The 14,249-nt window shown below is 33.1% G+C and overlaps 1 protein-coding gene across 1 annotated transcript; it reads left to right on the top strand.

Moving 5' to 3' along the window:
* Nucleotides 1-2,076: 2,076 nt before the first annotated feature.
* LOC146165715 (signal recognition particle subunit SRP72-like) lies at nucleotides 2,077-14,071 on the top strand. The gene is made up of 16 exons (XM_083381757.1): nucleotides 2,077-2,197; nucleotides 3,222-3,345; nucleotides 3,591-3,711; nucleotides 4,586-4,726; nucleotides 5,252-5,439; nucleotides 6,136-6,274; nucleotides 6,436-6,567; nucleotides 7,241-7,369; nucleotides 7,843-7,941; nucleotides 8,690-8,848; nucleotides 9,156-9,259; nucleotides 10,958-11,035; nucleotides 11,295-11,459; nucleotides 12,027-12,137; nucleotides 12,595-12,684; nucleotides 13,647-14,071. Exons 1-16 carry the CDS (start codon nucleotides 2,095-2,097, stop codon nucleotides 13,822-13,824), a joined length of 2,061 nt encoding a protein of 686 aa, XP_083237883.1. The 5' UTR covers nucleotides 2,077-2,094; the 3' UTR covers nucleotides 13,825-14,071.
* The last annotated feature ends 178 nt before the right edge of the window (nucleotides 14,072-14,249 follow it).

Raw genomic sequence — 14,249 nt, 5'->3', positions numbered from 1 at the left:
GATCAATTAATATTTATTTCGCCAAACGGTCCAAAACTCGTAAAATACTGCTTAACTTTATATAAATTGATGTAAATAAAACTAGATCTGGTTAAGTGGACTTCTGGTCTTTCAGTTTAATTTTTAGTTTTCCATTCTTCGGTATTTCAACAAACCGAAAAGTTGAATTCTGAAATAATTTACTAAAGCTGAAAAAACACAATTTTTCAATTCTTCCGGCGAATGTTTGTTTTCAGGTGTGTTTTTCTGTAGTCTCGGTATCCAACAACGGCAGCTCTCGCGTCGCCAACAATGCCAATTGATCGCATAAAGGGGACAATAAAACCATTGTGAGCAAACAATAGCCACAAAGGCACTCAAGCGAAGCAATAGCAATTTTTTGATAGGTGTGATAAAAATTCGCCCAAAAAGTTCAAGATAACGTTAAAAAGTTGTATTTTAATAAACAGTTGAAACAAGATTTTAATTTAATTCTAACTAAAACTCTTTGGGTTGGAATATACGTTAAAAAGTTGTTTTTAATAAACGGCTGAAATATATTCATTTCCTTTAAGAAGTTAAAGGAATTTATTATTTATTAGTTTTCATCGTAAATTTTATTACAGTTTCGCTGTGTCCAATAAAACTTCTAGCTATCTTACCGCTCTTAGAATTCTTGCTATATCTCTTTTTCTAAACAAATACATATAATTTAACTTTTTTTTCTAAATTAAAAGACTGAATATCAAAATATCCTTACCTCATGTTTTTTTATTTTCTAAACAAACAAAGCAATTTATTTTGTTCATCTCAATTAGAGGATTTTTATGCTAATGCGAATGTGTGCAGCCTAAATATGTGTTTCAAAGAGTTAATTTTATCCCAAATTTATGAAATGTATTTTTTTTAAATAAGACATAAAATGGTGCTGAAGTTGATTTTCGTGTGACGTAAATAAAACGTTAAAATCCTGGTTTGGTTTGGTTGCAAGAATGTTGATTAGGAAATAAATTGTTTGTTTTGGTATCCAGTAAATTGGATTTTGCTTCACATAGCAGCAGAAAAAAATAAACACTTTTTTTATTTGCACAGACAAGTTATCAAAGAGATTAATTATTTTAAAGAAAAATCATCGTTTAAAATGCAATCATGTGTGACGAACTCCTTGTTGTCTTGATGTTTTAATCAGCTCCACGTTACCTTACAAAACTTAATTTTTTTTTTATTTTAAAGTTATTTACAGATTTTAATTAATTGGTTCAAATAAGATTTGGCGCTGGTTTAGAATCCTACGACAACGCACAAAACTTAGGTTATGGTGTGGGTTAGCGTTTGAGTTTAGGTAGAGGTTAAGGGTAACACTAATTTACGGATTGATGAATGGTCGGAATAGTCGGAACGCTCACTAATTTACGGAATGGTCGGAATTGTCGGAATGGAATGAATAGGGTCGAAACTAATTTGATGAATGGTCGGAACGGAATGAACTGTCGGAATGGAATGAATGACGCTGTTAGGGTTAGGGTTAGCTTCGTTCATCTTATTCCGACAGTTCATTCTGTTCATACAGCTTCGTTCATTTCATTCCGAAAGTTCATCCCTAACCCTAACCCTAACAGCTTCGTTCATTTCATTCCGAAAGTTTATTCTGTTCCTACAGCTTCGTTTATTTCATTCCGACAGTTCATTCTGGTCCTACAGCTTCGTTCATTTCATTCCAACAGTTCATTCCGTTCCGACCATTCATCAAATTAGTTTCGGCCCTATTTATTCCATTCCGACCATTCCGTAAATTAGTGAGCGTTCCGACCATTCATCATTCCGTAAATTAGTATTACCCGAGGTTAAGGCCTAAGCTATATAATAATAATTGACCCACCCTCACCAAAACACTAACCGACACCCTAACCCAAATAATGTGTGTTGCTTTAATAATTGTTTCAACGCTGTGGTAGGATTCTAGAGCAGCGCCTTTACTTCTAAAGTCAAGGATAGTTTTCATCTTTTTATGAATTAGCCTACGAACCCATAATACTTTTTTTCAAATTTAATACTAACCTAGTTTTTGCTTTCAATGTTTATTATTAATTAAAGTGTGTTGTTAAATCAATCAAAATGGCTAATGCTGGCCAAACAACGCTGACTGCACTTTACAACGAACTTAACAAGTTTGTGCATTTATCCGATTACAAGCAAGCGCTGAAAACTGCAAATAAAAGTAAGTTATATTTTCTAGTGATTTTCAAGTTTTGTATTTACACCCTGGTCAACTGTTATAGAGTTGCTAAACTTTACAATTTTCTGGCAACAATAATGTTAAAAACAGTTTAATTCTGGGAAATTTGCAAATTACCAATAGCATTTTTAATACCTAGTACCAGGGCTGTGGACTCACGACTCGAGGAGTCGGTTTGTTTTGCCAGAGTCGGACTCGGGACTCGAGTAAGACCATGTAAAACTACCCGAGTCCGACGTGCGCATGCGCAGTATAAAATTTTAAAACTGATATGGCGCCAACTGTAAATTGTAAAGGTGGAATAGCATATGGTGGAATATTTTCCAACTATGTTTTGTGAGTGAATGAATCCTATAAGTGGATTGCTGAATATCCATGTCATTTTAGTTATGTAAATTGGCGGAATACAGGCTGTAGAGTCCAGGCCGGACTCGGGACTCGACGAAATCGCACATTTGGCCGGAGTCGGACTCGGGTTTATTGTTTTGGCTGGAGTTGGACTCGGGTTATTTTCAACCGACTCCGCTGATTAAAGTGTCACTGTAAATAATTTGGTGTTACATAAGAAAACTGTGCCAATACAGGATTGAATTGTTGTTATGCTAAAATTATGCATTTCCAGTCTGCATTCTGTGCACACCCAAACTTTTTTAAAGGAACTTGTGTGCACACCCAAACTTTTTTAAAGGAACTTGTGTGCACACCCACACTTTTTTAAAGGAACTTGTGTGCACACCTAAACTTTTTTAAAAGGAACTTGTGTGCACACCCAAACTTTTTTAAAGGAACTTGTGTGCACACCCAAACTTTTTTAAAGGAACTTGTGTGCACACCTAAACTTTTTTTTTTTTTACCTAAATTCCTGAAAATTGTTCAATCTGTATTTAAGTGCAACTTAAAATTATGAATTAAAAAAGTACTTTTTTAAAAACGACCAATGACTAGTTTTTTAGGTAGGTTAGTTATGGATTCTCTCTAATTTTTGTTTTATGCTTATTTTGTGCAGTCATCCACACAAAGGAAGGCAATAGTGATGTTGAGGCGATGCATTGTAAGGTTGTCTGCATGATTCAAATGAGTCAGTTCTCAGAAGCACTAAGGTTCATTGAAACACAACAAGAAATAGCAGAGTATGTATACAAACATGTTTTATATTGCTATGTTTTTATTGAATTAAGCATGAACATTTGTTATGTATGATTGAAATGTTGCTTAATTTTTGTTATTATTATAACTATTTTCTGGTTAAAAGTTGAAGTTGAACTTTTTTTTGTGTAAATTTACAATGCCAATTTATTTTTCTTAATTTATTTTTTGTAATTTTTTGCCTAAAAAAAACTTTGAAGTACAATAATTATCTTGCATTTTATTTCAGTTTGTTGATGTTTGAAAAGGCCTATTGTCAATATCGATTGTTACAAACAGAAGAGGCATTGTTAACCATCAAAGAAGTAAAACAACCTGATCTAAGAACTTTGGAGCTCAAAGCACAAGTTGTAAGTTTAAACTAGATTTTAGTAAATTAACTTTGCTTTGAGTTATTCAATATTAACTTAACTCACTGAGTCTCAATTGACAAATGTGTGAACTCTTAATTTACCATTAAAATTATATAAATTAGTAAAAGTGTTATTTGTACATTGTGTTACTTTCTTAAATTTTGTAAAACAATTATATGTTTTTTTTATGAAAAAACAGTTTTTGATGTTTATTGTGCAAGAGTCTGCAATGGCTTTCGGTATACTAATGATATGTAAGCCGTAATCATTGGTCAAAAAGCATCTTCAGAAGGGCTAGATCTCAGTTGTAAACACACATATGAGTGTTCATGTTTCATTACTTAATGATATGGTATTGTGAATCCCCTTCAATTGAAGTTGCTTGTACTAACAGAATGAGCAAGCATTGGCGCATGGTTGTTTCTCGACTCGTTCCCTTCTGAGCCTGCATAGCTCAGTTGGTAGAGCGATGGTCCCGGCTTGACTAGAGATTGTGAGTTCGAACCTCACTGCAGGCTAGTTGTTTTTCTAGTCTGCCCTGCTTGCATCATTGATCGACAGATTCGGTGAAGAGTCTGCAATGGCTTTCGGTATATTATTGTGCAAGATTAACAAATTTTATTGGTACTTATTTTTAAATGCCAATGAACTATCGCAATGACTTGACTTGAAAAGTGCTAAATGAAATTTACTTTACATTTGTAACAATATAATTAAAGATTTTCCTTAATTAAACTACTGTTTAGAACTGCAAACTGGGAATGTTTTCACTAATAAAAAAATGATTTTGTGAGAAGGATAATTTAATCTCGACCTTAGATAAATATATTTTTTAATTTTCAGTAGTTTATTCAATAAAACTTGTGTTTAGTTGTACAAGCTGGGAAGTTACCAGGAATCGTTGAAAGTTTATCGTCAGTTGATGAAAGAATGTTCGGACGATTACGAGGACGAGCGGAAGACAAACGTGTCGGCCGTCCACGCAGCGCTGTCCATCTTCGAAAATGTCGAGGTCAGCAATTTAATTTGGCAAATTTTGTTGTCGTTAATTTCTTAGGCTTGTTGTGTTGCTGTAAGTTTGCTGTTTTTGTTTAAATTGTTTGAAGATTTTGCTATTTTTGGACTTAAGACGTAGCTTTCTGTATAAACAAACATGATTTGGCATATATACTAGTTTTTATGACAGGAATGTCCTAATGATTCGGACTTAAAGTTTTAGTTTTTTCGTCACACTTTGTTTGTATTCACAATTCAAATTAGAAATTCTGAAACATTCGCGAACCAATCTTTTATATTTACATTTTTTAGAATATTTTGCTGTTTTATATCATTTAATTGTGAATTAAAACAGATTGCGAATGGAAAAACGAGATTAAATATAATTCTTGTACTGAGTTGAGTTTAACTTCCAGTAATCATTTAGCGCATTAAATTAATAAAAATGTGAAGGTTAAAAGTATTATGCGTAATAAACAAGGCACTGTGTTTGTTTTGAGAAAATAAAATTCTCTTTCTAAATTTGCTTTTTAATTTCCAGACTGAAATTGGATTTGAAGTTGAATCTTACGAGCAAATGTACAACAAAGCTTGCTGGTTACTGGGACGGAACAGAATCGCTGATGCACAGAAACTGCTGGAGGACGCGGAAACGTCGTGTCGTGAAATGTTCGCAGACGATGCGGATATGACGGAAGCGGAAATAGAAGCGGAAGTTTCCGTTATCAAGTAAGTAAATCAAAAACCTGGTCTTTGACAATTGTTTTAATGTTTTAAATTTTTGTTGACAAGTTGTTCAGATAAAAATATAAAAGATAAAACTTTCAATAAATCACAATGTTTTTCATTTGCTTTTTCTGGATTTTTTTTTAAATCATCGGATGTTAATGAATATATAGTCTGCCTTCTGTATTTTTATTGAAAATCATTTTGCTTCAAATCTTTGTTCAAGGGTTCAACTGGTCATCATCGAACTCAAGTTTAAAACCTGGTCTTTGACATATTTTTTAACTTATGTTAATATTAACTAGTTGTTCAGATATGAATGCTAGATCATTTAATGAATCACAATATTTTTTTATTTGCTTTTTTCTGGAATGTTTAAAGCGTTGATCTGGTTCCCTAAAATTTATCTTATTGTTTGTTTTTTTTAATCTAGACAATATTGCGACACTTTTGTGCTGTTAGTTAAAAAGATTAAACTCAAAAATTCTATGTCAAACTATTTATTAAAATCGAAATACTTTTTAGATTTTGATTTATCATTTTAAAGAAAGTGAGTGGCGACATAAACTCAGATTTCACTTGTTTTATTAAACTGGTTTATTACATTTTTTTCTATTTAAATAAAAGGCAACATTCCGGTCTGAATAAGTATGTACTTATTTTACTGGGTTTTGTAGCTCACAATGTCTGTATGTCCAGGGTGCAACTTGGTTACGCGCTGCAACTACAGGGAAAGCACGACGAAGCGTTGACGATTTACAACAATGTGATCCGAACAAGACCGACAGATGTTGGGCTCGTGGCCGTCGTTTCAAACAACATTATCAGCATCAATAAGGTTAGATGCATTTTCATTCATGCTTGATGTGATTTTTATTTTATACTTATCAATATATCTACGAAACTTAAAAAAATTTGTAAGTAATTTTGTAATATTAAAACATACAATAAACAAAAGTGTTTCAACTAATATATTGTTCTTTGCTTGTTTCTGTTCAGGACCAAAATGTGTTCGACTCTCGGAAGAAAATGAAAGCCACGATTGCGTCGGGGGTCGAGAACAAACTCGTGTCGGCTCAGAGGAAAAAGATCGACTTCAACCGAGCTTTGCTTCACATGTATTCAAACCAGGCAAGTGATGTGGCTATGTATTGTGGTTTTACCTGCTTATCCATAAAAGTATTTTTGTCAATGTGTCGTGGTTTAAGCTTAATATTATCTATATTTATTTAGATCTTTGTTATGTCACTTAGGTACTTACTTTATCAATATCTACAGAAAATGTTTTTTTTAGCCGCAAACATTTTTCATGCTTTTAGCCTTACAGCTATGAGGTTAATGTCTATTGCAACTTGTTTGCCAAAACATTTCGGTATAAACCCTTGTATCTCCTTCTAAAATAAAAGTCCTGCCAAATTCCAAACAATTTCCTGCGTTGTGCCTCCATGTTTTTACATTTCATTCCCCGACCAAACAAAAATCCTTGATTTCACAGCAGAAGCCAAAAAAAGCAATTTTGTTGTAGTTAGCTTGTCTTAAAACATATCATGAGTAAATTAGATTAAAGTTAATGCAAGGAATGAAAACAACATTTCAAATCGTGAACCGGGGACTTTTTAAATGATTTGTTATTGAGTTGACCTTTGCATTTATTGGTGTTTTCTCTTCGAATCATATACTTAACACATTGAGAGAACTTTAGGTCTTTGAAAGCTATGAATTTAATTCTTGTCTTTTGATTTATTTCATAAAAATGTGTGAAACACTGTATGTGTAGTTATCGTAACTGTATACCTCCACCTAGTGGGAGCCGTGTCGCAAGTTGTTGAAATCGCTCCAGCGTGACCACTCGGATAGTGACATCCCGTGTTTGATCCGAGCGGCGCAACTTTGTCGAGAGAAGAACGCAGAGAAAGCCGTCGAGCATCTGAAGGTGACGGCTTTATTATAAACTCAATCCAGTGTTCTCAACTTTTCTGCTGGCAGACCACAATATTAATTTTTTTCTATTAAAACTTTAATTTGTAGTTTTATTACGACTTCAAGACCTCAAGGTTTTCACAAAGTGTTTTAATTTATTTTACATGAAGCTAAACTTATATTTAAACTATTTTTTATTTTGTTCGCCATTATACCTAATTCAAAACCTGTTAAATGGTTTCATTTATTCTTTCGTTTAATAGCTTTATTTATTGTTACATTGTGAAAAACAAATCTATTCCTTAACGTGATTGTGATTCTATTATTTGTGTTGTAAACAAGTCACTTTGAAATGACTTAAATTTAAGTCAACTCATATTGAAAAAGTCATGTTATTTTTACCCAAATACTTATAATTAAAGTCAAGTCATTTAAAAACGGTGCTTTGTCATTTTAACTTTAGTTATTAATCAGTACACTTCGCAGGCATTCATCGAGGAGAGGTCTGACCCTGATATTTCCCCCCGACTCGATCTCACAAACATACGACTTGCTCTTATCCAACTCCTACTCGGACAAGGAGAGGTTGGAAACTATTAATCATCTTTAATTTTGTGAAATTTAATGTTTTAAAAATAATATTGTGATCAAAAAGCATTTGGGTTCTTAGCAGAGTAGTTAATAAACAAATTATTGCAACTTTATTTTGCAAGACAAGACTAGTTTGAAAACCACGATCCCTTTCAGTGTAAATATGGGATTTTATATAAGTTTACTAATAGAAAAAAATGTTATTTTTATTGAAGAACGTTCTCACAATGCTTCTGCAAGGGTTTTAAGTTTCATTTCAAGCTATGCTAGTTTCACTAGCTGTTTGGGTAAATCATTTTAGGAAAAATAAATATGGGATTTTCTATAAGTTTATCAAGTTTTAAGCTTTATTTTAGGCAAGTGTTTATCCGTTTTTCATTAATAGTCATTTGAAACATTCTCAATCAGGTTTCTCAACCAACGAGTCACAGCCGGAACATTTGTTGGCTTTAGATTTGGTCGGATGACAGACTGCATGAGGTGGTTAAGTGTATTGAGATTGGTTTCGAGCAAGATTTATTTAAAATTTGAGGAAATTACTGAAGTAATAGGAACTCATGGCTCATATTTGTTATATTCCAACTTATTAAAATGTTATTGTCTTCATTGGGTTTGTTAAAGCTTACAAAAAGTTCAGTGAAGAGTTGGGTCGCCAAAGTTTCGCTGTTGAACTAACGCTTAAATTTAAGTTGCAGCGAAATAAGGTTGAGAAACACTGAACTAAAAGCATATGTTCTTCCAGCTTGAAGAGTCTTGTCGGCAGATAGAGCGACTACCTGGCATGTGTCACCTGCCAGCGATGGTGGCGTGCCAAGTGTCACTCTATAAAGCACAGAACGCTGACCCACAAGCGATCATCGACCTGTTCAACCGTGCGATCGAGTGGCATAAAAACAACAAGGTAAGGTATCAAATGTACGATACCGAGCATTTTATTACGATATTTCGGGGAAAAGTTCATCCTTCAATTCAAATGATTTCATTACTTTAGTCAAATAAACAAAAATTGATCAAATTCAAAAACTGCAATTGTGATGATTTTTAGGTTATAGGCTCAAATTTGATCCTGTGTTTGGAAACCTATTAATCATTAATTTTTTTTCTTAAAACTTTCTCAGATTTTACTTTTAAAGTAACCAACTCCACTTAGATTGGAAACCATGGTTATAATGCAGGGAACCTGTTGACCTAAGTATTGTTTATTTCAGAGTTCACATGCGACCATCTCCCACTTAATGTGGGAATCATCTCAATACAGTTTAAACCACAACAAACCAAACCAAGCTGCTGAAACACTAGAGGCAATTCTAAGGTTGGATGCTTGTTCTAAATAGCCTAAAACACAACTACTAGGACTGAACTAACAAAAAGTTGTATTAAAATATATAAACTTTGACAAATTTGGCATTTTAGATTTATTAACATATATGGTTTCGGTGTATTGCATTTAATTAAAGCAGGCTGTAAAGTTAAGCCAAATTTCTGCTCTTGTCATCAACAATTAAAACTTCCAAAAGAAATTAGGCAAAGGAAATATTTTGATTTGTTAGACATTCTGTGTAGAATTACAAAACATTGTGATAGCATTTTAACAAATAATTACTCCATTTAAACTCAGTATTCGCTTAGACCAGCGGTTCTTAACATTGGGCCATGGGAACTTTTTAGGTGGGCCACAGACCAATTTAAACAAGCTAGATTTAATAAACAATTAAGTTTCATTTGTGTCACTATACCTAATTTTACAGGAATAATGGCTTGGGGAGGAATTTAGAAAGAATCTAGATTGACGTAAATTTATTCTTCAGGAGCAAGAATAAACAAGCTGTGCCATGTGCTCCGCTATTTTTTGTTTTAAACCTTTTTATAGTTTGTTCTTTTATAAAAATTTATTGGGCCACAGAATTTTTGTGCAACGAAAAGAAGCCACTAGGGATGCTCAAAGTAGAATATCGAATCCTTGGATTCGAATCCAGATGGGATTCGAATCCAATTCTGCCGTTTATTTCGGGTAATTGGAACCGATATAATTTAATGTTTTACCGCCGATTGTTGCGCCTAATTGTACAAACGCGTGCGGTAAGTTGGCATGTCGCTGCGGCGACCATTTTATAGTGCTTGCTTTAAATGTAACCCGTTAGTGCAGTGTCAGCGTTTTTTCGGGCGACCAATTACTTCGCGTCTGGCGATAACGTTCGTTTAATAATTAAGTGTCAATCAAGCGTTATTGGGCGAGCGACTAACGTGTAATGTCAGGAGCGGAGTTCGCAATTTCCCTAAATGCGTTAAGTTGCAAAAGTAACACGTGCTGGCCATCGAGAAAATGCGCTATAGGGTTACTTAAGGTCAACTTTAGGCCAATATTCAGCGAGGTTATGCAGTTATGCACAGCGTAAATTGTCAAGTATTCGTTATGTCAATAGTAACTTTGTATTCTTTGCAGTGCATTATTTGACTGCATAACAGATCAATTCGTCAAAAAAGAAGCACTAAGGCCCAACAATGCTTTTAAAAACTGTACCGAATTTCTAAAGAGTTCTGTGTGCAGTGTTGCATTGTACTCACTATTGGCAAAAATATAAGTTTTGGCAACAACCTGCACAGTGGACATGTATTACAGTTCACACAACTGCTTTAAATGACAGTTGTTAAGAATGTAAAACATTTTTTTATTATAATGTACACATGTTAGCAAATATTTTGGGCGATTTATTGCTGTAAATGTTGGCCCTGTAGGGTAGAAAAAGATTAATCCATTCCCCAAACAAAATCGAGGTTAAATAATTTAATAAAAATATACTAGGATTCGCTATTCTGGATTCGTTATTCTAGATTCGAAACCTATTATTCTAGAATACTTTGGTATTCTACTTTGAACATCCCTAGAAGCCACAAAAGAAAAAGGTTAAGAACCACTGGCTTAGACTTAACTTGCATGACACCTTTGCCTATATGACTAACTGTATGTTTTATAACAAAAAATTACAAATATTTTGAACTTTTTGTACAGAATTGATCCGAAGAACAAGAAGGTTTTGGCCCAGCTCATATTTGCTTACTCACAATTCAACACAACGAAGGCTCACCAGTATCCTTTAATACATCATTTTATAACAAAACTTTGTGTTTGTAATTTAGGTTATGTGTTTGACTTTAGATAAGGTAAAAATATGGCAAAAAAGTGGTCATTTGTCTGCAAGTTATTGGTTTTTTCTCTTGCATGAAATTCCTACATTTTTCAACCTCATATCCTTCTCTGTTCATGTCACAAATTAAAAAAAAAAATTTGCTTTTCATCTGCTGGTTAAACATTGACTTTCGAACTTTCCTGAACGATTGCTCGCCAGATTAAGCGACAATCTTCCTTCTTTGTCGGAACTGTCGGTCACGGTTGACGTGGATGAACTGGAGCGGAACACGAGTCGATTAACGCCTCGTTACGTAAAGAAACAAAAAGACAAGAAAGAAACGAAAGAAGAAACGAAGAAGGTCGGGGTCGTCTCCGAGGGAAGGTTCGTTGAATTTTATTAACAAAATATTTCTTTATCTTCTCAGTTGAGTCAATGGTTGCCAAACTTTTTCATGAAAGGTAATGCCTGGACTTCGCTGGCCAGAAACAAACTTTTGTGTCAAACTTTATTAACCTGATTAATTATTATCATTATACGAACAAGGTGCAACAAAAACTGTATTAAGCTTTAATAAATTGTCCTTCATTTTCAAATTTCCTTAAATTTATTTCGAAATTGCATTCAACAATATTTTAATTAAACTTCTTTATCAAGAAAGCATGCCGTGGGTGTGTAGAAATAACTGTGCAGACTTGAAGACCCCTAGACCAATACTTTTTATGCAGAGAATATATATGTTTAAAAGCTGTTTCTCATTTTTATAAGAAAACTATCACTTTTTTGTAAAAATTTATTGACATTTATCAATCTCCTCTGCTTTACAAGTGCTATGATATATCTTTACTTTTTTATAAAATTTGTGTTTTTACAATAGATATTTATAAATTAGAAATAAAATGTTATAGTATGTATAAGTAAAATAATTTAACTTCTGTATATTGTTTTCAGTGCTAACATAGAAATCAAAAAATCGAAGAAGAAGAAAAAGAATCCAACACCGAAGAATTTCCAGGTTGGGTTTACGCCCGATCCGGAGCGCTGGGCTCCTCTTAAAGAAAGGTTCGCATATTTTGTGTTTTACTAAATATTTAAGGTTTTTACATAAAGTTGTGCATATTTGAAATGTTTATAAGCCAATAACAGGCCTTACCCTGTTATAACAACACTTGCTAGCCATGTTTATGTTGGTTGGTACCGAGCTTAGGAGATTTTTTAATTTATTGAATAACACTCTTGAGGTTCTTTCAAAAGTTTAAAGAATTTCTGTATTTTTTTCTCTATTTAAGTTTATCTCCAATTTCTCAACAAAAATGTCCCCACAGATTTTGTATCCTCTGTTTAAATTATTTTTTAACTTGAATCTTTCCATGGAACCATTAGTTAATATTTTTTGTGGAGTTTGTTCTGTTTGCAGAAGTCCAACTTTAACTCAGAAAACAATTACCTTCTTACTGTGAACCTAGTTTTTTTTATGTTTTTTTTCCAATGAGCTAATGTGCTGCCATCTTGTGTTCAGATCTTACTACAAAGGTCGTCGTAAGGATCGTAGAAAGGGAGGTGTCGGCAAGGGAACACAAGGATCGCATTTCGGAAGCTCAAACGATTAGTGAGTTTAACATAGTTTTGTATTTTAATTTTAATATTAGGAAAATAATTTATTTTGTCGATTTAAAGACACTAAAGTAAAGCATATGTAACCAACCATGCATAATTTTATTATCAAATTAGATTGTAAGGCCTTAGTATCAATATTTAGCCAGATCAATTTTCAGTTACATTTTGAGGAGTTGAGATTATCATTTACCAGAAAAGGACTGATTTTTTAAATAACCTCAGTGCTACTTCAGAGTTTTTGAGATTTTAATAATGTTTTTTTATGCACATTTCAAACCTGTAAATTTGTATAATGTAAAAAATATTATACTTAGTTCTAAGCCAGGTGGAAATATTAAAATATGTCAAATTATTATTTTCATTCTAGCAGTGAAACTAGTATATTTGGTGTTTAGTAAAAACAGTTTATCTTTACTTTTGTAGCTGGTAATAAGTTTTAAGTCAAGCTGCAAGATTTAAAAGTGTTTAGCCTAAACATTACAAACAAATATGAATAAACTCACTATATTTTTGAAGATTATACAGTAAATAACATCAATAATGTATTTTTTGACTTTTGTGTAACTTTAATAATGTATTTGTCTCATAAATTGAATTCAATTTTGCGGTGCGGCAACAAATCAGCTTAGCATCGCCTAGTAGAAATAAGAAAACTAAGCACAGTGTTAAAGGACGGTCACCACATAGCTGTTTAGCACTGAATATGTGATAATGGAAATCACCTTGGCCCTTGCAAGATAAATGTTGACCTCAATTCATGATCAGTAACAGCAAAACAATGATAACTTTGCTGCTGCAATATATATATCTTTAAAAAGCTAGAGTATTACTCAATTTAATATTTCATACAAATAATATTGGTTATAGCACTTTCTGGCTTGCTACTATTCCACAACCATTAAACTTTGGCCCTTGGCCAGAAAACGATTTCTTAAAACATATTTTTTTGTTTAGTGATATGTCGAAGCCTACAGCACCGGCACCGACCCCAGATTCCCCCAAACCCGGTTCCAGTGCTTCCGGGAGCCAGGGGAACACCCCTATAAATTCCCCCAAACCGACACAAAATAAACAGGCAAAAGGAAAGAAACCGATCAATAAAAAAAAGAAAAAAGGAAAAGGAGGCTGGTGATTGGACGGAATTGTGAGCGTGGCAAAGAATAAAGTTAATATTTTTAATGTTTTGTTGGTGAGGTAATTATTATAAAGTTTTGTTGAAAATGGAAGAACAGAAAGTGTAACATGGAATGTGTTTTTTATGTTCATGCAATCATTAAAAAATGTCAATCTAAGCTGTAAGTTACTTTTCAGCTGATATTTATCATTTATTAAATTGTTGCAATGTTGGTTTGTGTTCAATCATGGAATAAAGGTTTACTTCGGACTTACAAACAAGCTTGTATGGATTTTAAAAGAGAGAGGTTAACCAGATGTTTTTACTGAAAAGTAAAAATGTGAATATTAACTCTTTAAACAATCTTTGTAAATGGCTTTATTTATCTAATTCTAAATAGGGTGATACATATTATATATTCTATTATATTCTTGACAAGCATT

This window comes from Ascidiella aspersa, chromosome 2 (assembly GCF_963924565.1).
Source record: "Ascidiella aspersa chromosome 2, kaAscAspe10.2, whole genome shotgun sequence".
NCBI lineage: Eukaryota > Metazoa > Chordata > Ascidiacea > Phlebobranchia > Ascidiidae > Ascidiella > Ascidiella aspersa.
This window is presented reverse-complemented; position numbering and strand designations above follow the sequence as displayed.